At 43.7% G+C, this 27,819-nt stretch overlaps 1 protein-coding gene across 7 annotated transcripts in view; it reads right to left on the minus strand.

Annotated features, from left to right (window-relative positions):
• The window catches only part of GRIN2B (glutamate ionotropic receptor NMDA type subunit 2B), a 345,981-nt gene that overhangs the window by 268,701 nt on the left and 49,461 nt on the right, over positions 1 to 27,819 (minus strand). For all 7 annotated transcript variants that reach the window (XR_012905621.1, XR_012905622.1, XM_025187098.2 and 4 more), the window contains one exon: positions 20,462 to 20,890. Coding sequence is in view for 5 of the 7 variants with exons in the window: in XM_025187098.2 (XP_025042883.1) it covers positions 20,462 to 20,872 (411 nt within the window). In the remaining 2 variants the exon portion in view is untranslated. The remainder of the gene's footprint in view (positions 1 to 20,461; positions 20,891 to 27,819) is intronic.

Consider the following 27,819-nt stretch of genomic DNA (forward strand, 5'->3'; position numbering starts at 1 on the left):
TCTAGAACTGAAGAGAAAACAGAATAACTAACTAAAGCTCATTCCACTGCTAGTTAATAAAAGAAGCCAATGCATTATTCAAGAGACCTCTATATTTTATGGCTGCTGTACGGAGGGAGCTGCCGGCTTGCTTCTGGCATTCTGGAAGCGCAAGATATATTGCAACAGCCCATTTCCTCCATCTATTGTTATCACAAACACCCATATAGATGAGCAAACATGAACAAAACTGGACACATGTGGACAATGGACACTGCCCTCTGACAAATCTGCAAAGCAAAGCAAAGAAGGAGAATAAAACGGGGATTAGCAATCTTCAGAACTTTTCCCATAGGCAGCATCTGTGAGGAGGTCCCAGCACCTCTTCGATCTCCCACCAGTGTTTATGCCAGCTCATTTTGCCTGTGGCTAGAATGCTGCCAGCCAAAACTTCAGTTTATAACAATTTAGAAGATCAAACTCAGAATTAGCATATATGCACCAAACCCTCCCATCAGAATAGGGCAAGGGCTGCAGGGTCAGAGAGAGGGATCTGCTATTTTAATAGCTCAGTAAAGTGCTCCGTGGGTCCATTCCAAGATACCGAGAGCTGCTGCTGGTCATCATGCCTCATCAATGGTGAGGTGGGCCGGGGTCACAGTGAGTGGTACCAGTCATTATCCAAGTGAAGCAGTTCCACAGGCTGACGATGAGCACTTGGCATTAAGCACTCTGCACAAAGGCTTAATTAATGGACCATAAAGTGATGTATCAAATCTAAATTAAGACACCAATTGACTATTGAAAATTTGCATTTCTGTCTGGGTAATGACTATGCCAAAGATCTGAATCTATTCAAAGGCCAGCAAAGCTCTCCCATTAGATGTGTAATAATCAATTGGTTATTAAATTAACCACACAAATTTTTTTTTAGAAGGAGGCTGGAAACGTGTGAAGCAGTCATCGAATGACAGACACTAGAGAGAAAGAAGACTTGATCGATCTTACTTTGTCCATCTCCATCCTCCCACACACCTCAGTTCCTCTTCTGTGCAAGGCTGTTTCCTGCAGTACTGCGATTATTTCAGAACTTTGTCTAGGCCAGTTATAAATGACTCAAGTGATGAAACTTCTACCACTTCCTTTTGGAGGCTTATCTGTGGAGTTTTAGGCTATGTCTAGACTGCATCCCTCTGTTAACAGAGGGATGCAAATCAAGCACATTGAAATTGCTAATGAAGCAGGGATTTAAATATCCCACGTCTCATTAGCATAAACATGGCCACTGCTTTTTTTCGACAGAGTTTTTTCGAAAAAACAGCAGTCTAGACACAGATCTGTTGAAAATAAAGCCTTTTTCGACAGGTCCTGTATTCCTCAAAAAATGAGGTTTACAGGATCTGTCAAAAAAGGCTTTATTTTCGACAGATCCGTGTCTAGACTGATGGGGTTTTTTCCGAAAAAACTCCATTCTGAAAAAAAGCGGCAGCCATGTTTATGCTAATGAGGCACCGGATTAAATCCCTGCTTCATTAGCAATTTCAATGTGCCTAATCTACATCTCTCTGTCAACTGAGAGGTGTAGTCTAGACACACCCTTATAGATTTCACTGTTAAGAAAAGTTTCCAGTAGCCATCTTGAGTCCCCGCTCCCCTTAGCTTTCTTCTATTACACCTCTCAGATGATCTTGAATAATCCCTCTCCCTCCCTGGGATTTATACCTTTCAAAAGTTTGCAGACCCAGACAGTTGCCTCAGCTGCCGAGTTATGCATATTTTTTCCTTTAATCTTTATGTCAGTCCACCTCACTTTTTTAATCGTTTTTGGTTCCTCCACTGAATTTATTTCTGATTCTTTTATAGGGAACCCAGTCAGTCATTGCTCACAACAGCATTTAATGTGGCCACCAGAGCAGCCTGGACTGGATCAAGTGGGAATCCCTGTCTCACTTGAACTGCTGCATGAGCAATGACAAGAGATTGAGGAGAGGAAATTGGAGCAGAAGTAACACACCTGCTCTTTAATTATTAAGGTCCCTTAGATGTATTGGATTTAAGTAATTTTTAAAAAAATTCTGCACTGAAAACATAATTAAAGGACCCAACAACCCCATTCCACGGAGAAGAAAAATGGAATCATCCAGCTACTGCTCATGTCAGCAACACAAATTCTTTTCTAAATTGGCTGCTTTCCTGGGAGAAACTTCCAAATTCATCTAGTGCAGTGCCATGTTGTCTGTCATAATTGCTCTTAACACTTTTGCTGATTTCCAAAGCTAATAGATGCGAGCATGAGCCATTGGGCATATGTCTGTGTGGGATTGTGTGTGTCAGTAGTCGTGAAGTATGTCTGTGTGAATCATAGTGCTTGTGCATTAGAGAGCCAACGTGAATCACTAGGTATGATTGTGAGAGCCACTGTGAATCACAGCATATGATTGTGAGTGTCAGTATGAGTCATAGTTGATGACTGTCTGTGAGTCTGAGTCGCTGCATCTGTGTGAGTGTTAATGTAAGTCACAATGTATGAGTGTGTTAGTGCATTAGTGTTTGTGATATGCTGTGGGTGGATTGCTATGTGTTTGTGCAGAATCATGGCCCATCAGTGTTTGAGAAACTAATACATTAAATGTTTAGTGCCACTGATAAAGCTGGGCAAAATTTTTCAGACTATTAGACAAAACATTTCATTTCAGATTACGTGAAAATATTGCAGATTAGATACAAATTTGGTGCTAGTGCTGCTGCTATTAATCATCTTTATGGTTGTGATGAAGGCACTCACACAGTATGTGTAAGATCCAGGTTCAAATCACTGCTCTGGAAGAAACTTGAAACTGACTCCTTCAATTTATCAAACATTCAGATTCAGTGAGACCAACCAACTTTTTCCTGAACTTCTACCAAATAAGTAGAAAACATCAGTTATTTATCCAGCTCAAGGCCCTAAATACCAGCCTACTCACATTTTTTCTGTTCCTTCTACAGCCTCTCCTTTCTCTCACCAGGCTATTTCAATTCATACTACACATGAAATGTAGCCATGCCCTATATTACACATTTCAGCTGGAGGGGAAAGTTCATTACCATCCAGATTTTCAGAGTGAATAATTATTTGGAGGGCCAATTTAAGCTACAGTTTAAAAGAGGACTGATTTTCAGATGATGGATGCCATGCTTTTTTTTAAAAAAAAAAATTCATTCCCCTTTAAGGTGTTTCAGATTGGCATCCAAATAGCATCCAACAGTCACTTTTGGAAATCCTGGCCTGTTTCACTGAATTGCACCACTTCCTGTGATGGTGGGCGGGACATGTTGGGTTGCCCGGTGCAAGGAGTCTGGATGTTTTGCATGTAGTGCCATATGCTAATGGATCTTCACTCCATCAATGCTAATGCCATGTGATCTTTACCTATCTGACCCTGAAAAAAAGAGCATGTGAATCTTGGAGAGAACCCAGGTTGTGAAGGATTCCAAAGTGAACCAACTCTGGAGGTTCACTTTGAGGCTTGAAATCAGTGAACTTCCAACTTCCAATTGCCCCATCCCTTCTCGTCCTCATCCTCTTTACTCAACACAGGTTCCTCTCTATTTCTTAAGCAGCTGCTGCTCACTTCTTACTCTCAATGTCCTCACAAGTGGATTACTTATCCTGGGCACCTTTCTCCTGAGCCCTACTGACGACTTCTGCTGCACGCCACAGGAGTCTGGGTGACAATAGGCATTAGCCACTGCCTCCTCAAGCCCCTGAAGTGTCTTCCTCCAGCCCCACGCCCAGTAGTTAAGCAACCTGAGGAAAACCTCCTGCTGCCAATGCTAGCACAGTTGGAAGAGGAAGAAGGACCTATAGAAAATGTATTAGGAGAGATGCTCTATAATTCCTAGCATGCCATCACTTGGAAACCCCAAGTGAAGCAGAAATAAAGGATGCCTGTTGAATGGAAGGAGACTTGTAGCTGTATCAACTCTGTGTGCTAGTCAACCCTGTGCAGAGAGCCTGTACAAAGCCTATGTACCTATTAATGCCCATTTAAGTAGACTGTCAGTCAACAAATTCACCCCAGGTTTGTGCACTTCCATACACAGAGCCATGGTTAATGAGTGCATGGAACCTTGAAGTGAATGTGAGGATGGATGTGAACATTTTACACAGCTCTAAGAGAAAGGAGTCACCAGATAATTCCACTCCGGCCAGTTAGTTTAATTAAAATAACCAGCAAAGTGTTTGGCTGTTCATTCAAAACTTCTCTCTAAACTTCTCCATCCTCTTTTCCTCCTGTGTCTGCCATGCTGCACACTACCTGCACTGGATCATCAGCCAGCCAAGCCTGTGATGTGAAGAACTGTGCTAACTGAGTAATTAAATCATTTCTGTAATTACTGTCATGCACTTATAAATAATTTAGACCTGCACATTCTTTCTGTAAGTGACACAAGAGTGAATACATGCAAAAGAATGGAAAGAAAAGGGAAAGGGGGGAAATAAGTAATAATAAAAGCAGTTATTTACAAGGCACTTTACATTTTTAAAGCAACATATAAACAATAATTAAGAAAAAAGTAGAGTGGCAAACAAAAAGAGGATGAGATAGAGAGAAACAAAAGAGACTCGAGGCAGGAAGCAATATCTGAATATACCTGCACACGTGCAGTGGCCACCTGGTGAAGCTAATAGTTTGGCAGTAAACTTTGCCTTGCTGTCTGCAAAGATAATACAGCAGAGCTCTGTAACTCTAATTTCACTGTTACAACTGAATGCCTGTGAGTTTGAAAGTGAGGGAAGGGAGCCAGTTACACAGAAAGTGAGAACCAAGATAAAATTGGGGGGACATGGTGGAAAACTGAGCTGAGTGTACGCAAACATACACCTGAAGAGGCCAACATCTCCATCTCAGAACCTCTCTGGCTCAGAAGCTTGGCACTGATTATACTCCCAGCTTCCTGGAATCTGGCCAATCAGCCCGGCATGGGGACTGGATGAGTCTAGCCTGCATGTGGATGCAACTCTCTCTTCTCTCCCTATTCCATCCTAAAACCCCTGAAACAAGCATTGGGCCCGGGTGGTTCAGCACCATGGACAGCCAATGATCAGTGCTGACCTTTTCAAAAAAGTGACTGGTGTGCCTTGCTCCATTGATTTTCTCAAGCCTAACTTGAAATTCCCTAAAGAGCCTGATTTTCAGAAGGAGTTGTGAACTTACCCTCTGATAATCAATGACCTAAGACTGCTGATCCTTTGAAAAGCTTGGGTGATGGTAATAAATTAATAATAAAACAAATAATAAAAACAAGCCTTTTAGTAAATAGATTTCTCTCCTTTCTCCATTCCTTTCTTCCCTGCAGGCATAGCGATACATCATACACGTGCACAAACAACACGAGGAGAAAACATAATAAAGATTGCAGGGTTAAGCACTTAGAAGTAAGGAAATGTCAAAATTAAGGTTGCCTTTCCAACCCTAAGTCAGTGTCCTCATGCATATGAATTATGATATAGTTTTTATCATATAATGTTTTCTGCCATAGGACTCCTGTGTCACAGGCAAGACTGCTGTGCAGCAATCCCTTGAGGGTCACAGATGGTACAGGTTTAATTGTTAATTCAAACTAAGGGGTTTATCTTGGAATCACGCTTCTCTGCCGTGTGTAGACGCAGGCAGTTATTCCGGGCTATTCAGTTTCCAAAATGGCGACCAGCTGGGAACATGCTAATGAAGGGCGGGATATTTAAATCCCACACTTCATTTGCAATTTTGGTAGCCCTCATTAGCCTCCCTAGTTCGATCTAGGCGGCTAGTGTAGACGTACCCTTATTGGTGAGCAAATCTGAGTGGATTTTCCTTGGGTGGGGAGTATAATGGTGTTGACGCCACCACGCACCTCCAATCCCAGAACAGTTCCAGGAATCCAATTTTCCCCTCTCTACAATAATGCCACTATCCTGGACAAAGAAGTCTGTATTCTGGTGCTATGAATCAGACCAGTGTCCTACATGAAAGTGGAGGGTTGCAACATCAAGTACCACTGACACTTAATGTCATTGGGTGTCTGACACCATTTAAGGAGTGCACAGTCTTACTAGATCAAAGGCAGTCTCTGAAAGATAGTAGTGTAATGCCCCATAGCATAGTTGACAGACAGGAACTCTTTCTCAATAAGATAGAATCAGGTTTCTTGTGGCTGCAGCTTCTGGATTAGGTCTTGTTCCACCCTCTATAATTTTTGCAACTGCACTGCTCCTAATCAACGTTGGAGGCTTTGGAATTGAAAAGGAAAGAGAAGTCCAGATGTCATAGCATAAGGTGTTGACCCAAATATCATTTATGTCACTACAGGACTTGTTATATTTAATTCTTCACTGGATTGCCTGGGGTACACATCAGCCTTCACTAGATTTTCCAGTGGTGCTGTAACTGTCCCACAATGCGGTACAAACCTTTAGTAGTAGCTGTGTAGACCCCAGAAAGCCCCATCTGTTTCTTAATGGCAGGAATGGAGGTCTTAACGGCCTCTGTCTTATCCTGCAGGGGTTGTACCCCACCATTCCCTATCAGAAACCCAAAATACTGTGTTTCCTGCATTTCAAATTTAACATTTTTTATTAGCAGCAACCCCAGCCTCTTTCAGTGACTGGGACACAGAGGCCACATGTACCTGATGTGACTGATAAGTTGTACTAAACATACCTACACTCTAACTACCAAATAGGTTGCTGTGAGCTGGGTGTGGGGGCATGGGACTTGAATGCTTCTAGAATGTGGCTGGGGCCTCAGGCTGTCCAAAGGGCATGGCTGCAATTGAAAAAGCCCAAGATGTGTGGTAAATGCTGTTTTTTCTTTGGAGTCTGGGGCCAGAGGTATTTGCCAGTACCCTTTTTTTTAAATCAAGAGTGGTGATGAATTCAACCTTCCCAAGGCAACTGAGTGTCAGATTGTGATGCTGAATTAAGGCTCCACAAGTTCATGCAAAAAGAGCAGTACCATCAGATTTGGGAACCAGAACCACCAGGCTATACCAAATCTCTCAGACTTCTTGGTGATACCAAGGTCTAATAGGCAGGGCCGGCCCGAGCCATTCATGCGCCCCGGGCCCTGGGAGTGTGACGCATGCACAGCGTGGCCCCGCCCCCGAGCGCCCGGCGCATGCATGGCCCCGCCCCAGGCGCCTGGCGCATGCACGGTGCCACCCCTGCCTGGCCCGGCCCGGCCGCCCCGCACGGCGCCCCCTACAATGGGGCACCCTGGGCGGTAGCCCGGTCAGCCCGTAGCTTGGGCCAGCTCAGCTAATAGGTGACACCAAGCTCTCTTTCCTGCTCCATGGTTTTGCAGAGCCACTCAGGAATTCAATAAGCTTTGCCTTTGGGCTGGTTTGGATTCACCATTCCATAAGGTGCATACGCTCTGGCTAGGTGGAAAACTGTAAGTCACAGTAGGTCAATAATTTCTTGGATTGCCAATATAAGTGAGGAGGAAACTTTCTGCTATTGACACATCTTCAGCACTTCTTGGCTCTAGCACCTGGTGGTCCAGATCCCCCTGGAGACTCCTGGGATCTATGAAGAAGCTTTTTAGCCCACCAGTTTTAACATACTTATGGGGAAAACCTGGTGTTTCTTCTTTTTGTCCTGAAAGAGAATTTCATCATAAACATTTTCAGCTCACTAGGTAACCTTATAGGGCCCCTGCCATTTGATTGGAAGCTTGCTGCCCACGCTGAGAAGGAGCAACAGCACACAGTCCCGACTGAAAAATCTGCTCCCAAGTTCTCTTCTTATAGTGTTGGGCTGGGGCTCAATGAACCCATGAGAGATTCTCCTTCACAAACTGTCCTATTCATTTGAGACATTCATGCATCTCCAGGACTTCTTAGAACATATTTTGAGAATGTGCTTTTCCCAGGCCTACTTAAGGAGGTCCAGAATCCTCGAGGCTGCCCTGTTTGCATTAGGATGGAGGTGAAATTACTCCCTTGACTTGAGATGACTTTGGTAGATAAGCCTATTCACACAAAGCAGGATTAATATCCTGGTTATGGCTTTGGGGCAGAAGGAACTGTCTCCAGGGAGCCAGCAGATATCCTCTGGGTGCTACTTTTTGGCATTCTGGGCAGGGTGCATAAAAGTTTGCTACCTCCACGTAGACCCCTGGACAAAGGAATCTGGCTAATATTCTTTCTAGTGTTTCATCTGTGCCCAGTTGACCAGCAGAGGGGATGAAACATGCTAGTCATAATATTTCTTTTTGAATGCTTTGAGGCAACAGGAGCTGGTGACCTCTCTCACCAGATTAGGAGTTCTCCATGTGGTAAAGTAAATCATTCTGTCATTCAAAGGAGGAAATTGGAAAGTGTGAGCCTCCTACACAATGCTTCCATTAACCACTGCAAGCCAAGCATAAGCCTCTTCTAAGGATATCAACTCCTTGTTCCTAAATCAAATCCAATGTACTAACCAGTACAATTGGGTCAACATCAGAAAGAGAGTTGTCCCACAGTGGCTCTGGCGAGATGCCAGCTGTCTCATCAGATGCCAAAAGAGTTCACAATCAGGACTTCCTGGTTAATTATTGCTATTTCTGGCTTATGATGGCCCATCAGACACTGCAGTTGGAAAGATGTCAGATGACAGGACCAGAATGGTATCTAGGGTCTCCAGGTGAAGCGGTAGATGGAGGGGTGTTACCAGTCCTTTCCAGTGTTCACTTTCCATGACAAGCTGGGGGTTATTCCAACTCAAAGTATTCTCACTGGTTCCCTATATTCAAATGTTCCAGGTTATGGTTTAGGAATGAGTGTCCCATGGGTACAGGTCACACATACCAGCTCATTTTCTCCCCCATTCCCTTCCAGATGCGGTAGGGTTTCCCAGACCAAGGTATGGGAGGACCTGGAGTCTATTAGTCCAGTCACCATTCAGTCCTGGAGTACTACCAGAGCTACAAGTGCCTGACAACAACTTTCATGCATTTGGCCAGAATGATTCCACCACTGTAAAAAGTCCCACTCCATAAGGGGACAAGTGTAGCTGACATGCCCCAGCTTCCCACTGCAGAAACACATGATTGGGTTGACTAGCAGAGGCTCCACGGGCTTTCTCCACATTCTGTGTATTGCTCCCTGATGGGTCTTGAAGTGGGGCCTGCAGGTCACTTTCTGGGTTCCACTGTTATCCCCTAAGCCTCTGTCCCTTTTCTGGTACCCCAGGTTGACTCCTCAGGATGTTGGGAATGGCCTTCATCAGACCTGGGCCATTCACTCTGGTCCAGACCAAACCTGCTTCCATAATGTCATCACTAAGTTGGATGGTGACTCTCACTGTGCTGGGAGTGTATCAGCATAGCCAGGTTTGTATGACAGTTGTCAAAATATCTAGGTAGTGTTCAAATACCACTGACTCCAGAATCTTTCGGCGTACTGCATACGATATAGCATTTTATATGCTCAAGCAGAGCTCCCACTGCCTTCGCCTCGAACTAGGAACACTCAGCATTTCTGAAAAATGGGCCCGACACTGTCAAGCCAGGCATCAGACAACTGGTGAAAAGTTTGGTTTTAGTGACCTGTTTAGCAACACATAGAGGCTCTGTGTCAAAGGCAGGGATACAATCCTATTTTCTAGAGCAGCATTCACCTGTGTTAACCATGAAACCATCCTTTCTCTTTCCACAGTCCCCTACCTCTTTTACTACAGACCTTCCAACTTATCCAACAAATGAGGCAGGGATCCTGCAAACAACATCCTTCTTTACTGAAGACTGCAGCCCTGATTCTCCCCCACAACAGCTCCCTCCTTGCACTGAAAGAAGCAGGGGTCCTGTGGAAAAATGGCATGTCGTTATGCAAGGAAAATCTGTCCCATAATGCATATGCAGAAGGGGAGCAAATTAAGATTATTTGAGACAACCTCACCTCTGGCATTTCCCAATTTCTGAGTGCTTGACTTTGCAACCTAAATAAAGTCCTTTCTATATCACTGTTATGTGGAGTTTCCTAATTAAAAAAAAAAGCAAACTGAACAAACAGGAATTCCATCACGTGGCATCAGTGACCCCCACATGGGTCATCAGCAGGGTGGGAAATTCTAGCTCCACAATCAGACCTCTGCCATTTCAGCTTGTGATGGAGTTGATGGAGTAGGCTGCTATCCTCTGTGTGGACCAGCACTGCAGCAGGATGAAACACTTGGCCAGTAGGTTATTTAGAAATTTGCTGACAGCAGAAGAACAATGAGGTTCAAGAATCTTGGGTCACGTTCCAGGTGGGCAGTGTTATATAGTGGGCACTGACTCTGCTGCCCATTTCCCCAAGCATGACCCTTTCATCCCATCCCCTCCAGCCTGTCCCAATACGATCTCTTCCCTGCCCTGGTTCTTCATCCCAGTCCCATCCCACTCTCCATTCCTCAGGCGTCTCATTGCATCCTGCCTCCTTCCCAGCCAGTCTCAGTTCTCTCATACCCAGCTCTTCATTGGATCTGTGCGTGTGTGTTGCTTTCTCCTCCCCACCACTGCACACATTCTCCTTTCCTACCAATTCTGTCCCAATCTCCTTCCCCAGACTTCTCATCCAGATTCAGTGTCCATCCTCTCCACCACCAGCATCTTTACCCAATAGAGCCCTGTTCTCCTCCTGTATTTTGGCACTCCATCAGTCTCCCCTCCTTGCTTACCAGTTCTTATCCCCATCTTCCTGCCTGGCCTGGCCTAGTCTGCCTGCCATTCCCATTCCAGCTCCTCATCAGATCTCAGTCTCCCAATCATCATGTACCTGCCTCTCACTCCCCACTTTGTTTCCCTCCCAGAATTGTAGGCCTTGGCTCTTTGCCCAGACATTCCCAGTCTCCAAAATCCAATTCTCAGCCCCAATTTCTCCCCTCCCCTCAGTAACCACACTCCTAGCTCCTCCGTCACCCCTTCCAACCAGGCTTCTTGCCCCAAACTACTCCCCACCCCTTCCCAGGACCAGTTCTTATCCCCTCCACATTCGAATCAGGCAAGTTCCTCCTCCCTTTATGCTGGACCCAGCAGGGAGCTCATTGAAGACACAAGAGAGACAGGCTCCCTACTCTTATTTCATATGCCTAGTCCCAGCACAGGCCATAGCAGCCCAGAGCTGCAGCTTTCAGAAACCTCTGCTCAGGCTCAGGTTGGAGCATGCCCAGTGCAAACAGAATCTTTGAGAAATTTAACTGCTAAGAATCTAAGAAATCTCAAACAATGATTATTCAGAATCTTATAATTTGGCCAAACTTGAGCAGATTTTCACAAGGATGGCAAAAAAGGCACACTCCTGACACAAAAGCCACCCCAACCAAATTTCAAGTTAATGTCCCAAAGCACAGGGGCTATAGAGGCTTTCAAAGAAAAAGTCCCCAACATTTTTTTTTTTTTGGCCTGGGCAAAACACTTAATTTTTGTCTAGTCTTGTTTTTGGAGGTGGCTGAAGGTTTCAAAAGGGCCAGCATGAAGCAGACCCCCAGCAAGGAAGATTTCAGCCCAAACACTTGCAGTATGGCAAAATTATAAGCAACTGAAAACAGAGTCTTATAATGGCAGCCTGAATAGGTAATGCTGCCAGCCCCTCACCTCCAGTTCAATCACAGACAGTCCCGGCATTGAAATTTCCGTGTACTAGCTGTGTGTCATGTGGCAGAGCTTACTGGACTTCTGTGGCTAGCTGGTGGCAGAATGCCTCTTTTTCTGCAGGTGATGCCCATTTTGTTGGCATATAGCCATAATGACAAACAAGTTTCTTCCATGATAATGTTGGAGCCGAACACAGAGTAAGTGTGGAAGGATGGGGTTCCACGTTGTCTATGCTTTAATTTCAGTATGGACCAGTAAGGTGGAAGAAGATTGCTCCTTTCACAGCAATTGGATCACATTGTGGCCGATGGGGTCTCTGTCATGGCAGTGATTACAATCTCGTAATAGGTAAGTTCTTTGACAAGAGCTGTCCAGTGGTAATACATTGCATGTGATGACACACAATGAGCCTGAAATGTGGACCTCCAGGAAGTTGGGGTTATCAGGCCTGCACCTTCCCCAAGGAGAAAATTCCCACCCTCCTCAGATCGGTAATAGCAGGAGCTTTAGCCCGGACGTGTTGTTACAGTGTGTCGGGACTGGTTGCCCCCCTCTTGACTGGGACGATGCAGAGGGGCTTCATTTTTAGGAATACCATCCCAATGCCAGGGACTCTTCTGCCAGGGCAAGTGGAATCAAGTACCAGACACAATACCGACAAATTCATCTGCCTTGGCTGCAAATGGAGTTTTAAAAGGTCCGAGCAAACCACAGTCACGTCAGCAAACAGGCCTTGCCACCTCTGGCAAGGAATCCTTGTCTTGCTTATGATTGCAAACACATCCCAGCACTGAAACGAAATCCAGAAGCTATCAAAACTCTACTGTAGCTGTATGGCAGTACATGTCAGAAACCTAGAGCCTCTAACAGGTGGACTTGGAGCAAGGAGAGGCATTCCATATGCACTGTTGGCACCAAATCATGACTTTGTGTGAAATATCAGTTTTGCAGAGATCTGTCCTTCTCTCACTCACTCATATTCAAAAGCAGCACTGCACGGGGAGGGATTAACTGCTCTGGGCGCCCTGCACTATTACATTCTGTGGGGTCCCCTAGGCTCTGGGATGAGGCAAAAACTGAGATGTTCAGAGTGCAGAAGAGAGCTCCAAGCTGGGGCTGGAGTGTGAGAAGGGGTGAGGGCTCTGGCTAAGGGTGCAGGCTCTGGAGTGAGGCTGGGATGTGGCATTTGAGGTACAGGAGGGGGCTCAGGGCTGGGGTGCTTATCTGTTGCAGCTCCTGGCACAGGCCCCAGGGAGGGGAAGCAACAGGTGGCTTTGTGTGCTGCCTTGCGCTTACCTGCAGAACCATCTCCTGCAGCTCCCCTTGTCCACAAATCCCAGTCAATGGGAGGAGCAAGGGGCAGAACCTCCACATGTGGAGCTGTGTCCTTCCCCCCATGCCCAGGCAGGGCTGGAACACAGGGGCTTCAGTGGCTGCAGACCAGTATCCTGGGCAAAAGGGGCTCCACAAAAAGATCAGCCCTTTTGTTGACTCAGAGATCTTTCTGCAGGTTACCCCCGTAGCCCTTGGCCCTGGGCTGCAGTCCCTAAAAGCCACTTCCTTAATCCGGCCGTGGCACTGCATGTTCTCTGGCCACTTGGCCAAAAACACCTCAGCACACCGTGCTCTCAAGATCTCCATCAACATGTGAAGGATTCAGGTGCCTCTCCAGAGATTTGTGAATTCATAGGACTGAGCCAGATCTAGGAGCTTCACTACACTACATCAACCATGGTCACTCTAACTAGAATGTTGATGGGTGTTGACCAGTTGACCAGGAGAAGTCCTGGAAGACTGGAAAAGTGCTAAATGAAATGGCCAGCTTTTAAAGGGGGGAAAGGGAAGAGCCAGGGAACTACAGACCAATCAGCCCAACTTCGATACCAGAGAAGCTACTAAATATACAAAACATTCAATTTGCGAATACCTGGAGGATGAAGGGGTAGTCACTAGCTGCCAGCATGGATTTACCAAGAACACATCATGCCAAACCAGCTCGATTTCCTTCTTTGACAGGGTAACTGATTTGCTAGATAAGGGGAATACAGCAGACATAATATACCTGGACTTCAGAAGGCTTTTGACAGTAATGTTCTATGATTCTGATAAGTGAGCTGGAGAAATGTGATCTTGGAAAACTGTCATTAAATGGACACATAATTTATTAAATAACCACAAGAAGTAGCTATTAATGGAATTATGTCAAATTGGAAGAAGGTCTCCAGTGGGGTTCCATGGGGATCTATTCTGAGTCCACTGTTGTTTAATATCTTTATTGATGACCTGGATGTAATTATAAAGAGCACACTGATCAAGTTTGCAGATGACACAAAGACAGGTGGGTTGCCAGTACTTTGGATGATAGAATTAAAGTTCAGAGGGATGTTGATAAATTGGGAGAACAGACACTCAACAAAATGAAATTCAACAAATAACAATGTAAGGTATTACACTTAGGGAAGAAAAACCAAATATACAGACACAGAATGGGGGAAAACTGGCCTACCAGCAGCACTGCTGAAAGAGGTCTGGGATTTGCAGTGAATCACAACCTCAACATAAGTCAGCAATGCAATGCTGCTGCAAAAAACGCAAATGCAATTTTATGTTGCATTAATAGAGGTATAGCTTGCAAGTTCTGGGAGGGGATAATATCATACTACTCGACATTGGCATGTGTCCAGTTTTGGTCAACAATTTATAGAAAGGGTGGAGAGAAACTGGAAAGGATCCACAGCAAAGTAACGAAGATTATCCAAGGGAGGGAATACAAGCCACATGAGCAAAAGACTGAATGTACTGGGTACGTCCTGTTTGGAAAAGAGGAAATTAAGAAACTTCAAATACTTGAAAGGCTGCCATAAAAAAAGATGAAGAAGAGTTGTTCTCTTGCCACAGAGGGCAGGAGAAGATGCAATGGGTTCAAACTACAACAAAACAGATTGAGATTAAATCACAGGGGAAAACCTCCAAATTGTAAGAACAGTAGAGCGATGGAATGACTGCCTAGGGAGGTTGTGGAAGCTCCTTCACGGGAGATTTTCAAAAGGAGGCTGGATAGCCATTTGTTTTGGATTGCTTAGAAACAACAAATCCTACATCTTGGCAGGGCATTGCACTACATGACCCTTGTGGCCCCTTCTAATCCTATGATTCTATGACCAGCTCCTCCTATCATAACCTTTCCTGCACACCAGAGATATTCAACTACCCCTTTTTAGGGACTGACTGCAGCTTCTTCTTGTGAATTTTATGTAAAGCATCTCATTGATGCAACTAGAAAAATTCATTAAATCAACACATTTCAGTTAGAGCTTTTACTTTGTAGAGCCCAATGATACTTTTGTAAATTGCTTTATCTCCATTTTGTGGCAGTAGAGACTTACCCAATAAAATATAGCAAGTCATTTATAGAATATAACTCAAGTCTCTTCACTCCCAGACCTGTGCCCTATGCATTGGCCACAGTGCCTCCTTGAGATGAATATATCACTGGTTTTACAATGCCTTCCTTCTGTCCTTTTCTCTCCCACCTTTACAGTCTCCACCCAATTACACGGTCTTTATTTTTTCCCTCCTGCTTTATTCTGGAACTTGATATTTCCAATTAGCATAAGGACCTTGCAGATCCATGGCATTGCAGTGCCGAGAGGGAATCATGTCAGGATTTTTTATTGTCTCACAGGTTGTATTTTAAGGAAACTTTTTTTCTTTAATCATGTAAGGTTCAGGAGTGGGACTCCCCTTTCTAACTCACCCTCCCCACATTTCTGTCTCTCTGGCCTGCTCTTCTCTCTCAGCTTGTTCATTTTCTTTCCCCACCCATCTTAGCTAAAGACACGATTTTTCCCTATGATGCATTTTCCAGAGTTATATCCACTCCAAATAGCTTAAGTGATGGGGTTGCCATCTTTCTCTGAGGATTCTACTCGACATCTAATAGAGCTCGTCATTTGGAAAATTTTCTTGATCTACTGTGAAATGATCCCTTTGCTCAATTTCTTCTCATTGCTCCTAGTTACATCTCTTTTAGATCAACACAAACGGTCTCTCTCTTTCATTGGTATATGTCTAGACACAACACATTAGTTATACTCACCTGTAGTCATTATTTAGTCAAACTACAATATACATATTTAGCTCTTTTAATCTATCCCCATACATCAATCCCTTAAGGCCTTTAAAAGACATATACTACAATATACTACAATCTTATTTCTTCCTATACCCTCCATTTTTTCAGGCTGTGTGTATTTAATTCCCTTAATTCCCCTCATAGTCCCTTCTCTCTAAATGTGGTTAATGAAGCAAATAAAAGGCAAACAGAATAAGAGATTCCCTGGAAAGAATTGTTTCTCTGTGTCCCGTGGTTACTGAGGAATGACATGAGGATCTAAGGCAGCAGCACTGGTCAATTTCACACTCCAAGTTTTCAATTTCATTTTGAGGCCAGTTTGGGGCAGGGAGAAATTTGAGTGCAATTAGTTCAAATTTTGTACGACAAGTATCTGCTCGGGGTTGTAATAATGGTCTTGCCTGCTCCAGAACCAAGAAACTAATTTTCTCATCTAGCTGAGGATAGCAGAAATTGATTTAATACTTCTGTTAAAAAAAACAACTAAAACAATTATTACAACAAAATAGTTCTTCATTGTTAATTACTAGAACTGGTCAGAAAAACTTGGATGGAAAAATTTTCCAACAGAGAACACAGTTCCAGCATAACTGAAACATTTTACAAAATCATGTCAATTTCACAGAATTTTCATTTTAAAGAGGGGAGGGGTAGAGAAAGGAAAGTAGTTCTGACAATGCTGAAATATTTTAATGAAACTTTTTTTTCTTTAATCATGTTAGGTTCATGAAATGATTTGTTTGTTTTTTCCTTTCAAACTTATTTTTGTTCTTTTTATTATTTATAATATTATATTAAAATTAAATGTGTTAGCATTGGGAAGAAACAAACAATAAAGTGGTGTATCAGAGACTATATATCAGAAATACACACACATCCCTCATGCGAAATGGACAAAATTCAGAGAAACCCAATAAGATAAATATTACATACAACTTCTAAATTAATGCAATATTAATTATGTGAATTTGAACAAAAGTAGTCAGGCAATACTTAAGGTTCTAATACAGTGGTTCCCAAACTTTTCAGCATCACACCCCCCTTCTTGATTTTTGAAAAAACCCTCACTCCTCCCCCGCCAAAAAAAAAGCAGCAAAACTTGTTGAGAAAAAAAAAAGGAACTGAGCAGGGCAGCAAACTTGATGGGGGAGGAGGGGGAGGCTGGGTTACCTCGTGCCCCCCCTGGAATTTCTTCACCCCCCCCCCGGGGGCTACACCCTCCAGTTTGGGAACCCATGTTCTAATAGCATAACTGAATCTGCCATGCTACATTTAGTGTTTATTATTGATATTGATATATATCAATCAGTCTACCTAGTAATAGATAAAGGTATAGCTATGCACAGTAGCAGAGTCATTCTTATGTTTGGAAAGTTTTTTTTTTTTTTAATTTCCTACCTTTTGGAGTCCAAGTTTTCCAATTTATGTTGCACTAAAAAGGCTTTTACACTTGGACACAAGCTTGCTCTCCAAAAAGGAACACACCAGGGAGGGCGGGGGACAGATGCAGGTTCAAGTGCCTCCCCAGCTGTCAGCCCTAGCAGGAAGCAGAAAGGGTGGGGCCAGAGCCTCTTCTGGCCTCACCTGGACATTGCCCGGCGCAGCACAGCAACTGCCTGGGACAGCGCCTGGCTGTGACAGTAGGGGGGCTGCCCACGACACAGGCTCAGCTTCCAGGAACAGTGGTGGTCCAGCGAGCCACAGCCCTCTCTCTCCTCCCCTCTCCCAGAGTGCTCAGTCCCTGTCCCCAGAAGCTGAGCCCAGGCAGGAAGTGGGCTGCTACCGCCACTTGTCCCCTGCCAGGCCACACCTAAGCAGCTTCTGCTCCACACGGAGCAGCAGTCTGGGGTGGCTCTGTCCCATTCCCCATCTGGGTCTTTCTGCCAGGGAGAGCAGCCAAACATGCCATGGCGGGGGCGAGCTGGTGCAGAAGGAGAGCAGAGCCCCTCTTCTCCCACTAGAAACGTGAGGTGGCGAGAGAGCAGGGCCCCAGGCTGGAAGTGGGATGGGAAGGAGGCATGTAGGGAGGTTGCATGTCCTCCCATTTAGCTTCCCCCCACCCCATAGAGAGGCACAAGTCATCTAGTCTCAGGTACATCCATAAAACTCCCCCTGAAGTAAGTCAAAAGTTCGCAGGCATGGCAAGCAACAGGGCAAGATCTGACCGAGGGCTTTTTTAAAGAAACAGACTCTTGCCTGTCAGACTAAGGAATTGCACAACTTTGTTTTGTGCAGCTCCATAGGTTTTGATCCGTAGCACTCCATAGATAGATCTGTAACTCAGTGCAATATTATGGAGCTGAAATAAGGATCTGAAGCTGTGAAATACTGAACAACTGTTCAGCCAAAACGGACTCTTGTCAAAAGTGATATTATTATTAAAAGTTGTTCAATTTGCCAAACAATTATCTGGCACCCATGTGAGATGTCAGAAGCTTTAATGGTCAGCCATTTTAAATGATGTGTAAAGAAAATGTTTATGCAATTTTTCTAAAACTGGAATATCTTTATTTGACCTGCCTGAGCTTACCCTGTTCACAAAGCTGCAAAAGGGAAGGTAAAAGGGAGTTTTACATTCACAGGGCCCTATCTTCATGCTCCCTCTTGGTCCTATTAGAATTTCCAATAGAAGTCAATGGGCAACATGCAGTAATAGGACTATGTTACTCTGCCAAGGAAAGTCCTGTGGAAGGATAAAAACTCTTCAGACAACTCAGTAGGCTAAATTCTGTTACACCAGTGTAAATCTGATCTCATTACATCACAATCAATGGAATTGCTCTGGATTTATATGGTATAATCTGAAATTGGAATTTGCCCCTTCAAGTTTAAACTCACAATCTTTCTATGCTTTAGGCCTCGTGATGTCATTCGTACTTATGCAAAGAAGCTGTATAATGCCACCCTTCTGTTCTGTTAATGTTTTACACCCATAGTGCACAGGTGTAAGTGACTACATGAGATGCAAGGCAGTGGACAATGAAAGCCATAGAGTTGTTGCCTGATTCTCCTCTCATATGGAAAAGGCTTGGGACTACTAGTACATAGAAGTGGGCAAAAAGCAGAAGGGAGAATCCTTTGAGAGTCATTTACTCAGTGATTATTTTTATTGAATCAGATACTTGCTGAATATCAATTGTCCATTCCTAAAACTGATCGAAGACTGAGACACATTTGTGATTAAGTTAGTCCCCAAAATGAAAAAAGTGGAAAATTATTCATAACAAAAAATCCAGCCCTCTCAAATTCTGCAGTCTAATAGAATTCATTCCAAGGAAATGTTTCCTTACTTTCCATCTTAAGTATCCCCCTGCTCAATTACATCCAATTATGTCTAGTTATCTCTCTCAGTTCCCCTGAAAGGTGACCTGCAAAGGAATAAAATGGCTTGTTTGCTTTGTGATGTATAAAAGAAAGCCCAAAAGGTTTTGTCAAAAAAAGAGTCATTGGGCCAGATTCGTTCCTGCACCAAGATGTAGGTGCAGTAACACTGACTCTATACCATTTGAAGATCTCCCAAGCTGGGAAAATTCTCCATGGAGCAAAATAATCTGGGCAGAACAGAATTGAACCTGAGAGTGAGAACAGTGGAAGAGTTTGTAGTCATGTTCCAGGTTGGGGTCGATGCCAAGGATTAGGGCCCAAGATAGGATTAAAGTCAGGATTCAGGTCAGAAGGCAAGAGCCAAATCAAGGCAAGGTTAAAACCAGGAGTTCAAAAGCAGAAATGGCTGTGGAAGCTAAAGGCCACCCGCACTGTTGCCTGGATAATTCCTAACCTCCTAGGTTTATATGGGGTGGGAAGTCAATCAGGAGCCATTAGGAAGCTTTCTGTCAGACCCCATAAGGAGGGATTTCCCCTGGTCTGTGTCCCTAGTGGGTTATGGGGAGGAGGCAGCATGAAGATGTCCAGTGCCTACCAGCTTTGCAGACACAAGTATGAGACCTGCCATACAGTTCAAAGAGAATCAGGCCTGCTGTGTTTCACATTAGAAAATCAGGTCTTGTCTGCACTGGTGTATGATGGTGACTGAAGATTAGTGAAATTATGACAGTGCAATAGAAGATATTAGAAGGGGTTGTTAGCCAGACATCTTAAAACTGGTTGGATTATTTTGGTGTTGGGGAGGGGTTTTTGTAGGGGGAGAGGAGTTGGTTTTATGTTTTGATACTTTGGTTAACACCTATTTAATTCCAATAACTAATGACCACTTTGGAGAGAGGAAACTTATTCAAGTTTCCACGTGTACTCTTTCCATTAAAAATGTGAGAATTCATAGTAAACGTCTCTGAGGCCCTCAAGTAATTCTTCAGTTAAGCCAGTGAAGGCAAAAATTAAAAAAACACAATGGTCAGGGGTTCTTTATATACATCATAAAGAAGAATAAAATGTTTAAATACTCTGCAGGTGCCTTTTAGAAGTTCCCTTCTTTCCTTGGCATTTGGATGCTTCCTGCAATTCCTGAAAAAATGACCTGAAGAAGAGCTCTATGCAGCTCAAGAGCTTGTCTCTTTTACCAACAGAAATTGACCCAGTTAACAAAAGTTACCTACCCCAGCTTGTCTTTCTCATATAATTCTACATTTAGCATCTTTCCTGCAGCTCTCATTCAGCTACACTATACACACGTTGCTTTTTAAAATCTCCTCAAGACCATAATCTTTTGGCCAAATGAGATGTTATCTGCGGACCCCCTGGAGAGGTTATTTCTCAGGGTACTAAACCTCATATTCGTGATCTGTAATGGATGAAAGCCAAGTTCTACCTTGTCCGCCATGATCATGGAGGAGCCTCCGTGGATGCCGAGGATGGGTGTGAGAGTCTGGGCAGAAATGAAGTCCAGGATCTGAGCAATGGCTTCCTGGTCTGTGTCATCAGCAAACACCACACCTTGAACCTTCCGGTCTGACATGAGGTCACAAATGCGGGTAATGATGCTCTTGGGGTCGGTCTCATTCATGGCCACCAGTTCCACTCGGGGCACCACTGAGAGGTGGTGGAAGTCATCTTTCTCGTGGGCATCCTTGATGGCCACTTCGTCTGAGGTCCCCACCAGGATGACAGCAACGCCAATACTTGGGTGGCTCTTCTGGGCACGGGCCCCACCACCCGTCGTTGCTAGAACTGCCAGCACCAGCCAAAACTTTGGAGAATAGCACTCTGCCCTCGGCCTCATCTTCAGCTCTTACACTCCCTGAGAAGAAAAAGAGAGAGAAATGGAAGAGAGTAAATGAGAAATCAGTATAGCACTCTAATGTAGATCATTGATCCATCTAGTCCATCAGACCAGATCTCAACAAGAAGCATGCATACTCCTGGGGGATACACAGAGGTCTTCCATGAAGGACATCAACTCATCTAGATAGCTCCCTAATTTTACAACAGGCTATATAAAAAGCACTAGCAAAGTCCGTAAAAACTAAAATTTCACACGGACAATGACTTGTTTATACTGCTGTCTAAACTATAGACGGGAATTATAAGATCAAAATGAGAAAGTGAGCAATTTTCAGTAACAGTGTGGCTGTGATACATGTGTATTTTTCTTATTTTGTAAGAAATTAGTTTTTAAATGAAGTGAAATGTGGGGGTACACAAGATAAATCAGACTCCTGAAAGGGGTGCAGCCAGCTAGAAGAGTTGACAGCCACTGCTTTAGACCACCTCCTGGAGCAGACCATTGGTCCATCTTGTCCATTATGCACCACCAGAGCCTGATTCAAAACCTGATCAACAGGAGTCTCACCATTAACATCAGCTGGTTTTGAATCAGGCCATCGGACAGCAGCCCTTACTTACCAATTAAGAGTGGGGGAGTAGGGGTTGGAGGGACTGGCTAGAAGATACAAAGCACATTATCTCTAAAACTGCATTTCATCTCAGCCCCAAGTCAACAGTGATTGAAAGTTGTCCTCTAAGTGATGTCCAGTTGTCTATGCAACATGAGTTGCAGATAATCAGTCCGCGGTCTGTGTGTGTTCCCATGTTTATTCACTATAAGCAAAAAGTCAAAATCCTACTTAGGTTGTGGATGCAGATCTCCCTCTCAGCTCCCAGTATAATCCTTCCAGGTCAAGGCTGATGTATATGGGCAGGGCAGTGTGAGCACAGTCTATAGGACTGTCATTTGGGCCCTTTTATCAATCCTAAATACACTTTAAAAAAAGGTGGGGAAGGAGGCCAAATGTGGACAGTGCACATGGCCAATTACGATTATAGTTTGGGGACATTTTTCCTTCCTACTCCAGAGGGTGACCCTTTTTGCTCTGAACCACAATAATAAATAGATCTCAGAATATTTGATTCCTAGCTAGTGTATCTGCAGATGGTGCAGATTCATAGCCTGCAAAGTCTATTTAAAAAAATCATGGAAGTTACAAATGGAAGAGACCTATTAGGTCCTCAGTCCACTCCGATGCAGGACTGTTCTCTACAGTATAGTTGACTTTATCCAATCTCCTTCTTATAATCCTTAGCATTTATTTAGCACTTTACAAACCGTAACTAATTAATCCTCCCAGGAACATTGTGAGGTAAGTCGTATTATCTTCACTTTACAGATCTGCAAACCACCACAGAGAGGTTAGCCCTGGATTAGGCTCTGGCCACAGAGGAAGTCAGGAGTAGCCAGAATTAGAACACAAGAGTTCACCGTCCCACACTTGGAACTAACAATCACATCACCTTTTCACGCCATTGTATCTATTTTTGGTTAGGAGAGTGTTCTTCAAACCTATCGATCTCATTAAACTATTCCATTTTGCAATGGTTAAATAAACATGGCACATGCTAGGATTTCTATTAAACTGCACCAATTGCTCTTTTGCCCTGGTATTGTGGGAGACAGTAAATAGGAGGATCTAGCTGAACTTGTCTATACCTTTATTGTTTTATGTACCTCTATCAAAATATCCTCCACTCACCAGTTTCACAGCTAGATATTCATTACAGCTGTAATGAGACTGGCAGGAGTTTTGGGAATATACAACCAGCCTTCTTTTATATTTTCGGTTGTCCTAAACAGAGCCAGTGGCTAACAGGACAGTATTGCTTGCATGATCATCTGAAGTCTAGTTTTTTCTCTGATATACAGGAGACCTCAGTTCAGGTTCCAGTCTCTCTTGCCTAGGGCAGGAAGAGAGTGCACATGCTGCATTCATATTACTGAATTAATAAACAGATAATAAATATTCACAGAAGGAATCAAATCCACTTAGCGGCTGAAAAGGCTGTGGGTGTGAAACGTCAATTGATTCCAGCCTTTCTGCTGGATTTTCCTTCTGAGAACAAGCTCACAAGGAGGACCAAGAGGCTTCAAGAGTTCAGCAAAATGAACAGCTCACTTCATTCCAGCAGGACTGTTATCCTCCAATTACAAGTTGCTAAATTAGATTCCTTCACAGTGAAATGTGGTCCCCACTACTGAGATGCTTTATTAACTTTAATGCACTCTATTCTCTCTCACTAGCTCGCCTTAATGTTATATTTGTTCTCTTTAAAATGCATCTCCTGTGATTTCTCTACTTATTGTCACCCATTATAATCCACTTGCTTATGCAATGGCTAGTTGTGATACCCAGTGAATAGAATTTAATTTTACAGAGCACCCTTTTCATACTGATTATTTTGCAATGCTTTACAAAGCACTGAAATAGAGACTAGCAATGGAGGAGCTAGGCAGATAGATGTGGCAGCTGTTTTGCATTTGTACTCAACCTTACACTTTTTTTAAGGAGAAAATGCTGGCCAACACACCACAGTTACATCAGTTTTTCTTCCCGTCTAAACCATGGAATTTTTAATGTCTTCCTGGATCAGATGGGCAAAAAGAAACACAGCAATTTACAGGTTACTCCTGAGATGTTTTAAGACTGATATCTCACAAATTAGCAAGCCTTAAAATGGATAAGGAAGCCAGGAATCCCTGGTCCTTTAGTGGGATAAGTCATTAACTTCTTCTCCTAGTAGAGAAACTAAGAAATTTTCAATAATCATAATCAGATAGAGTATCAAAGTTTTCCCCATGTCCACCCCCTGGCAGGCCTGCATAGTTGGGTTTGTGGTGCTAAGCTTTGTGGGTCAGTGACTACAAAGAGTGTTCGTAAACATTCACTCAGATTTTAAGTTGTAGACTACACTAGAAAATTAGGTTGATAAAACTATGGTGCTCGGGGTGTGAAAAATTCACACCCCAAACAACACAGTTAAACTAACCTAACCAGCAGAGTAGACAACATTATGATCAAAAGGAGACTTTTCCCATTAACCTAGCTACTTCTCTAGTGGAGGTAGATTACCTATGCCAACAGGAGAAATCCTCCAGCTGGCATAAGTAGTGTGCTCACCTAAGTGCAACAGCTGTGCCACTGCAGCTTTTTAAGTGCACTGTGTTTCATTTGCCTGTGTTTGTAACCTTTATTATCTACCTCTTGCATGAACAGCTTTTGTTCACACCAAGGTTCAGGTAATGGTTGCTACTCATGCTAATACCGCTAGTCACATATGAAAAGGGTATGTGTGAAAGAACAAGGCTATGTTTACACTCACGGCTTCTTGCGCAGGTAATATACAAATGAGGCTAAACGTGGAACATCGCCGAGCCTCATTTGCATACCTAATGAGCCACCATTTTTTTCAGAAGAAGCTCTTGCGCAAGAAGGAGCATCTACACAGCCCCTTCTTGCGCAAGAAAAACCCTCTTGCGTAATGCCGTTCTTCCTGAAAAGTAATAGGTGTAACAGCATTGCGCAAGAGGGTTTTTCTTGCGCAAGAGCATCTTCTGAAAAAAATGGTGGCTCATTAGGTATTCAAATGAGGCTCGGCGATATTCCACACTTAGCCTCATTTGCATATTACTCACGCAAGAAGCCGCAAGTGTAGACATAGCCCAAGAGTTTTCTATGTCCATAGTTTTTAAACAAAAATAAAGTAATGTTTCAATCATCCAAATAAGCAGCAGAACCAAAGAGAGCAGTTCACAGATCTCCTCTAGCTCCCCGCCCCCTTTGGCTGAATGTTGTTCATATAAACTATTAATATGTGCAAACAACAAATATCTGTGCAGAAATTAGGGTAGGCTCACTCACATAAAAAGGCTACAGTGGTTAAATAAATGTATTCACAATTAATAATACAACCTGGTTTAATATTCAAGGAGTCTTTCTTTGCAGATAGAGGTTAATACAAAATATCATCAGTATATTGTACAAAAGTTCTTTAAAACAGTGTTTTTGTAATTATGTAGTATATACAGGATACACAATGGATACTGTATGAGGGAGTTTGGCCCTTCTTTAGGGTGGCAAACATAATCCTCTTGTGGGTTTTGCCACTACTGAATAACATGGCCATCCCAAACTCAAGCTTGGCCAGTAAAATCTTTCATACCTTACCACACTGCCATATTACATTTATCTGATTGAGACAGAGACAGAGAGAATATACCAGAGTGCTATGGGCTAAAATGGTTTTACAGCCTATATATAATGTGACTTCACCCACCATTAAAATGCAAACACCGCTTTTCCTTGAAATGTGTTAGTTATTTGGCATGGCAGAGAAATGTTACACAACAGTTTTTAGGAGAGGAAGGGATGAGGAAGAGGAGAGGAAGGGAGAGGAAGCTTCATTTGAAACTGCAAAGGGAATTTAGGTAGGCAGAAAGTTACTACTCAGGTTGGAACTCGGCCAGAACACAAGGGCTAATATACTTAAAAATGCCATGGGATCTTTGCTTGACACTCTATTTGTATACAGGTTACACCTGAGACAAGTATTAATGGAAATTTATATGGTGGTGTGGACAAAGGACAGCTCAGTGACTGCAGATACTTCTATACAATATTTCTAAACACATCAAGTACACATACAGCTTATCCTTAATCTAACAGGTGTAAATATGAACAGAATGTCATTAGACCAGTACACAAGATAAACTAGCTAATCCTGTAGATGGGAAAACCGTTACCCTGATGGAACTGAGGGCAGAATGAGGCCTTCTAACTGGAATTTCATTAGCCATTCTTGTTGGTGATGTGTGGGGAGCTATACAGCCCAGATCATTTCCCCATAGCTATGTGGGCTGTTGAGTCAGCAAAAGACAGAGGGAGAATCCCAATAAGTCCCACCCACCCAAGCCAGAGGCAACAGCAGGAAGGAGAGCCCAGCATCCCTTTGCCTCAGCCAGACAGAGATACAAGAGGAAAAACCTTGGAGACCTCAGAGGAAGTTGCTTTCTGATGCTTGAAGCCACCTGTGTGCTGCATGCCCAGCTGGGTGCACTGTGCTTGCTATCAAGGTATAAGCTAAGGGGGAACCTTGCTGAGAAATTAGTTAATTGCTGACTCAAGAAGAAGAGCATCACCTGTTAAACTATCCTCACCTCCTACAGCACCATGGATCTCCCTCATAGGACTCACTTCTAGACTCTGTCCTGCTCAGCCTGTGAGATGGGATGAGGTCACAGTCCCAGGTAGCAGGGTTCAGAGTCCCATGATAACACTAACCATAATCCTAACCCCACTGCTAAAATCACTTCTAAATCAAATCTAGCCATGACCCATCCCGACTCATAAACCTGATTTCGATGCTAACTATAACCCAGTGTCCTACCACAACACTAGCTATAGTCATCATCCTGAGTACAATGCTAACCATAAACTTAACTCTATTATTAACCCTTTAATAACCCTGAATACAACATTAACTAATACACACTTAACTTACTCTGTACAATGATAGATAATGAATGCACAACCCATCAGTGGGTTCAGGAAGAAATTCACCCCACTGTTGGTATTGTACAGTACAATTCAATGTATCCTGGCTACGTCTACATTGGCATGATCTTGTGCAAATACTCTTTAACGCAAGAGTTCTTGCGTTAAAGTATTTGTGCAAGAGTGCATTTACATTGGCATGTGCCTTTGTGCAAGAGATGTGCTTTTGCACAAAAGCATCTGTGCCAGTGTAGAGGCTCTCTTGCGCAAGAAAGCTCCGATGGCCATTTTAGCCATCGGGCTTTCTTGCGCAAGAAATTCACGTTGCCTGTCTACACTGGCCTCTTGAGCAAGAACAGTTGCGCAAGAGGGCTTATTTCTGAGCGGGAGCATCATAGTTCTTGCACAAGAAGCACTGATTTCACACATTAGAACGTCAGTGTTCTTGCGCAATAATTCCCCGCCAGTGTACACAGGCGGCATGTTTTTACGCAAAAGCGGCCACTTTGGCGCAAGATCGCACCAATGTAGGCACAGCCGATAGGTATTCACACTCTCCTCTGAAGTATCCGACATTACCTGTAACCAAGGACAGGATGCTGGATTTGATAGGATATTAATCTGTTCAAGAAGGGTAAAAGGTAAGATACCATACTAGACAAGCCCCTGGGCTGTTTTGGTAAAGGAACTCCTGTGTTCTTACACTGTATATTGTTTGTTTGGGGACAGGACAGTACACCTGAAATGTCATGAGCAGCCAGTGACAAAACCTGGACATTATAGGGGCACACTTGGTGGACGGGGGTGCACCTGTTGTTAATGTGCAAGGCACACTAAGGGCTGACATAGCCTGCCCTAGAGGAGAGTGGTTGGATGGCTGGAAAGCTGATGGTGTCAGAGAGCTTGTGCCCAGCTAGGCACAGACAAGACTCTCCTATGCTGGAGGCAGGGGATTCCAAAGCAACTCTCATCCCAGAATACCCTGAAAACTACTCAGAGGCCCACACCTGGAGTAGCAGGAGGTGTACGTCAGGATTAGCAGGACAAAAACGTCCAGTTCTGGAATAGCCAACCATACTTGGCTCAGGGCTGAATTAGCAGGGTTACAGTAGGAAGACCCCTGCTCAAATGCTTTCTTTCCTTCTGGCAGAAAGTGGGGTTGATTCTGGGTTTCCTACATTGCAGGTAAGAGCTTTAAGTATGAAGTGGTATTAGGTGGGCAACACCACTTCCTCCAAGTATTTTGCACATAGCAAAGCAGGTACCTAACTCATTCTTGCAAGAAAAGCCATTGGCCCCCTAAGCTGCCAGATTCCAGGAGAAGTGTTCTCAGCAATGGGTTGCTAGCCCAGATGTAGGCACGTCTCTCAGATGGGGAGAGGGCATACCCCCTCTCACCTGCATC

The sequence above is a fragment of the Pelodiscus sinensis genome, chromosome 1 (assembly GCF_049634645.1).
Source record: "Pelodiscus sinensis isolate JC-2024 chromosome 1, ASM4963464v1, whole genome shotgun sequence".
Lineage (NCBI taxonomy): Eukaryota > Metazoa > Chordata > Testudines > Trionychidae > Pelodiscus > Pelodiscus sinensis.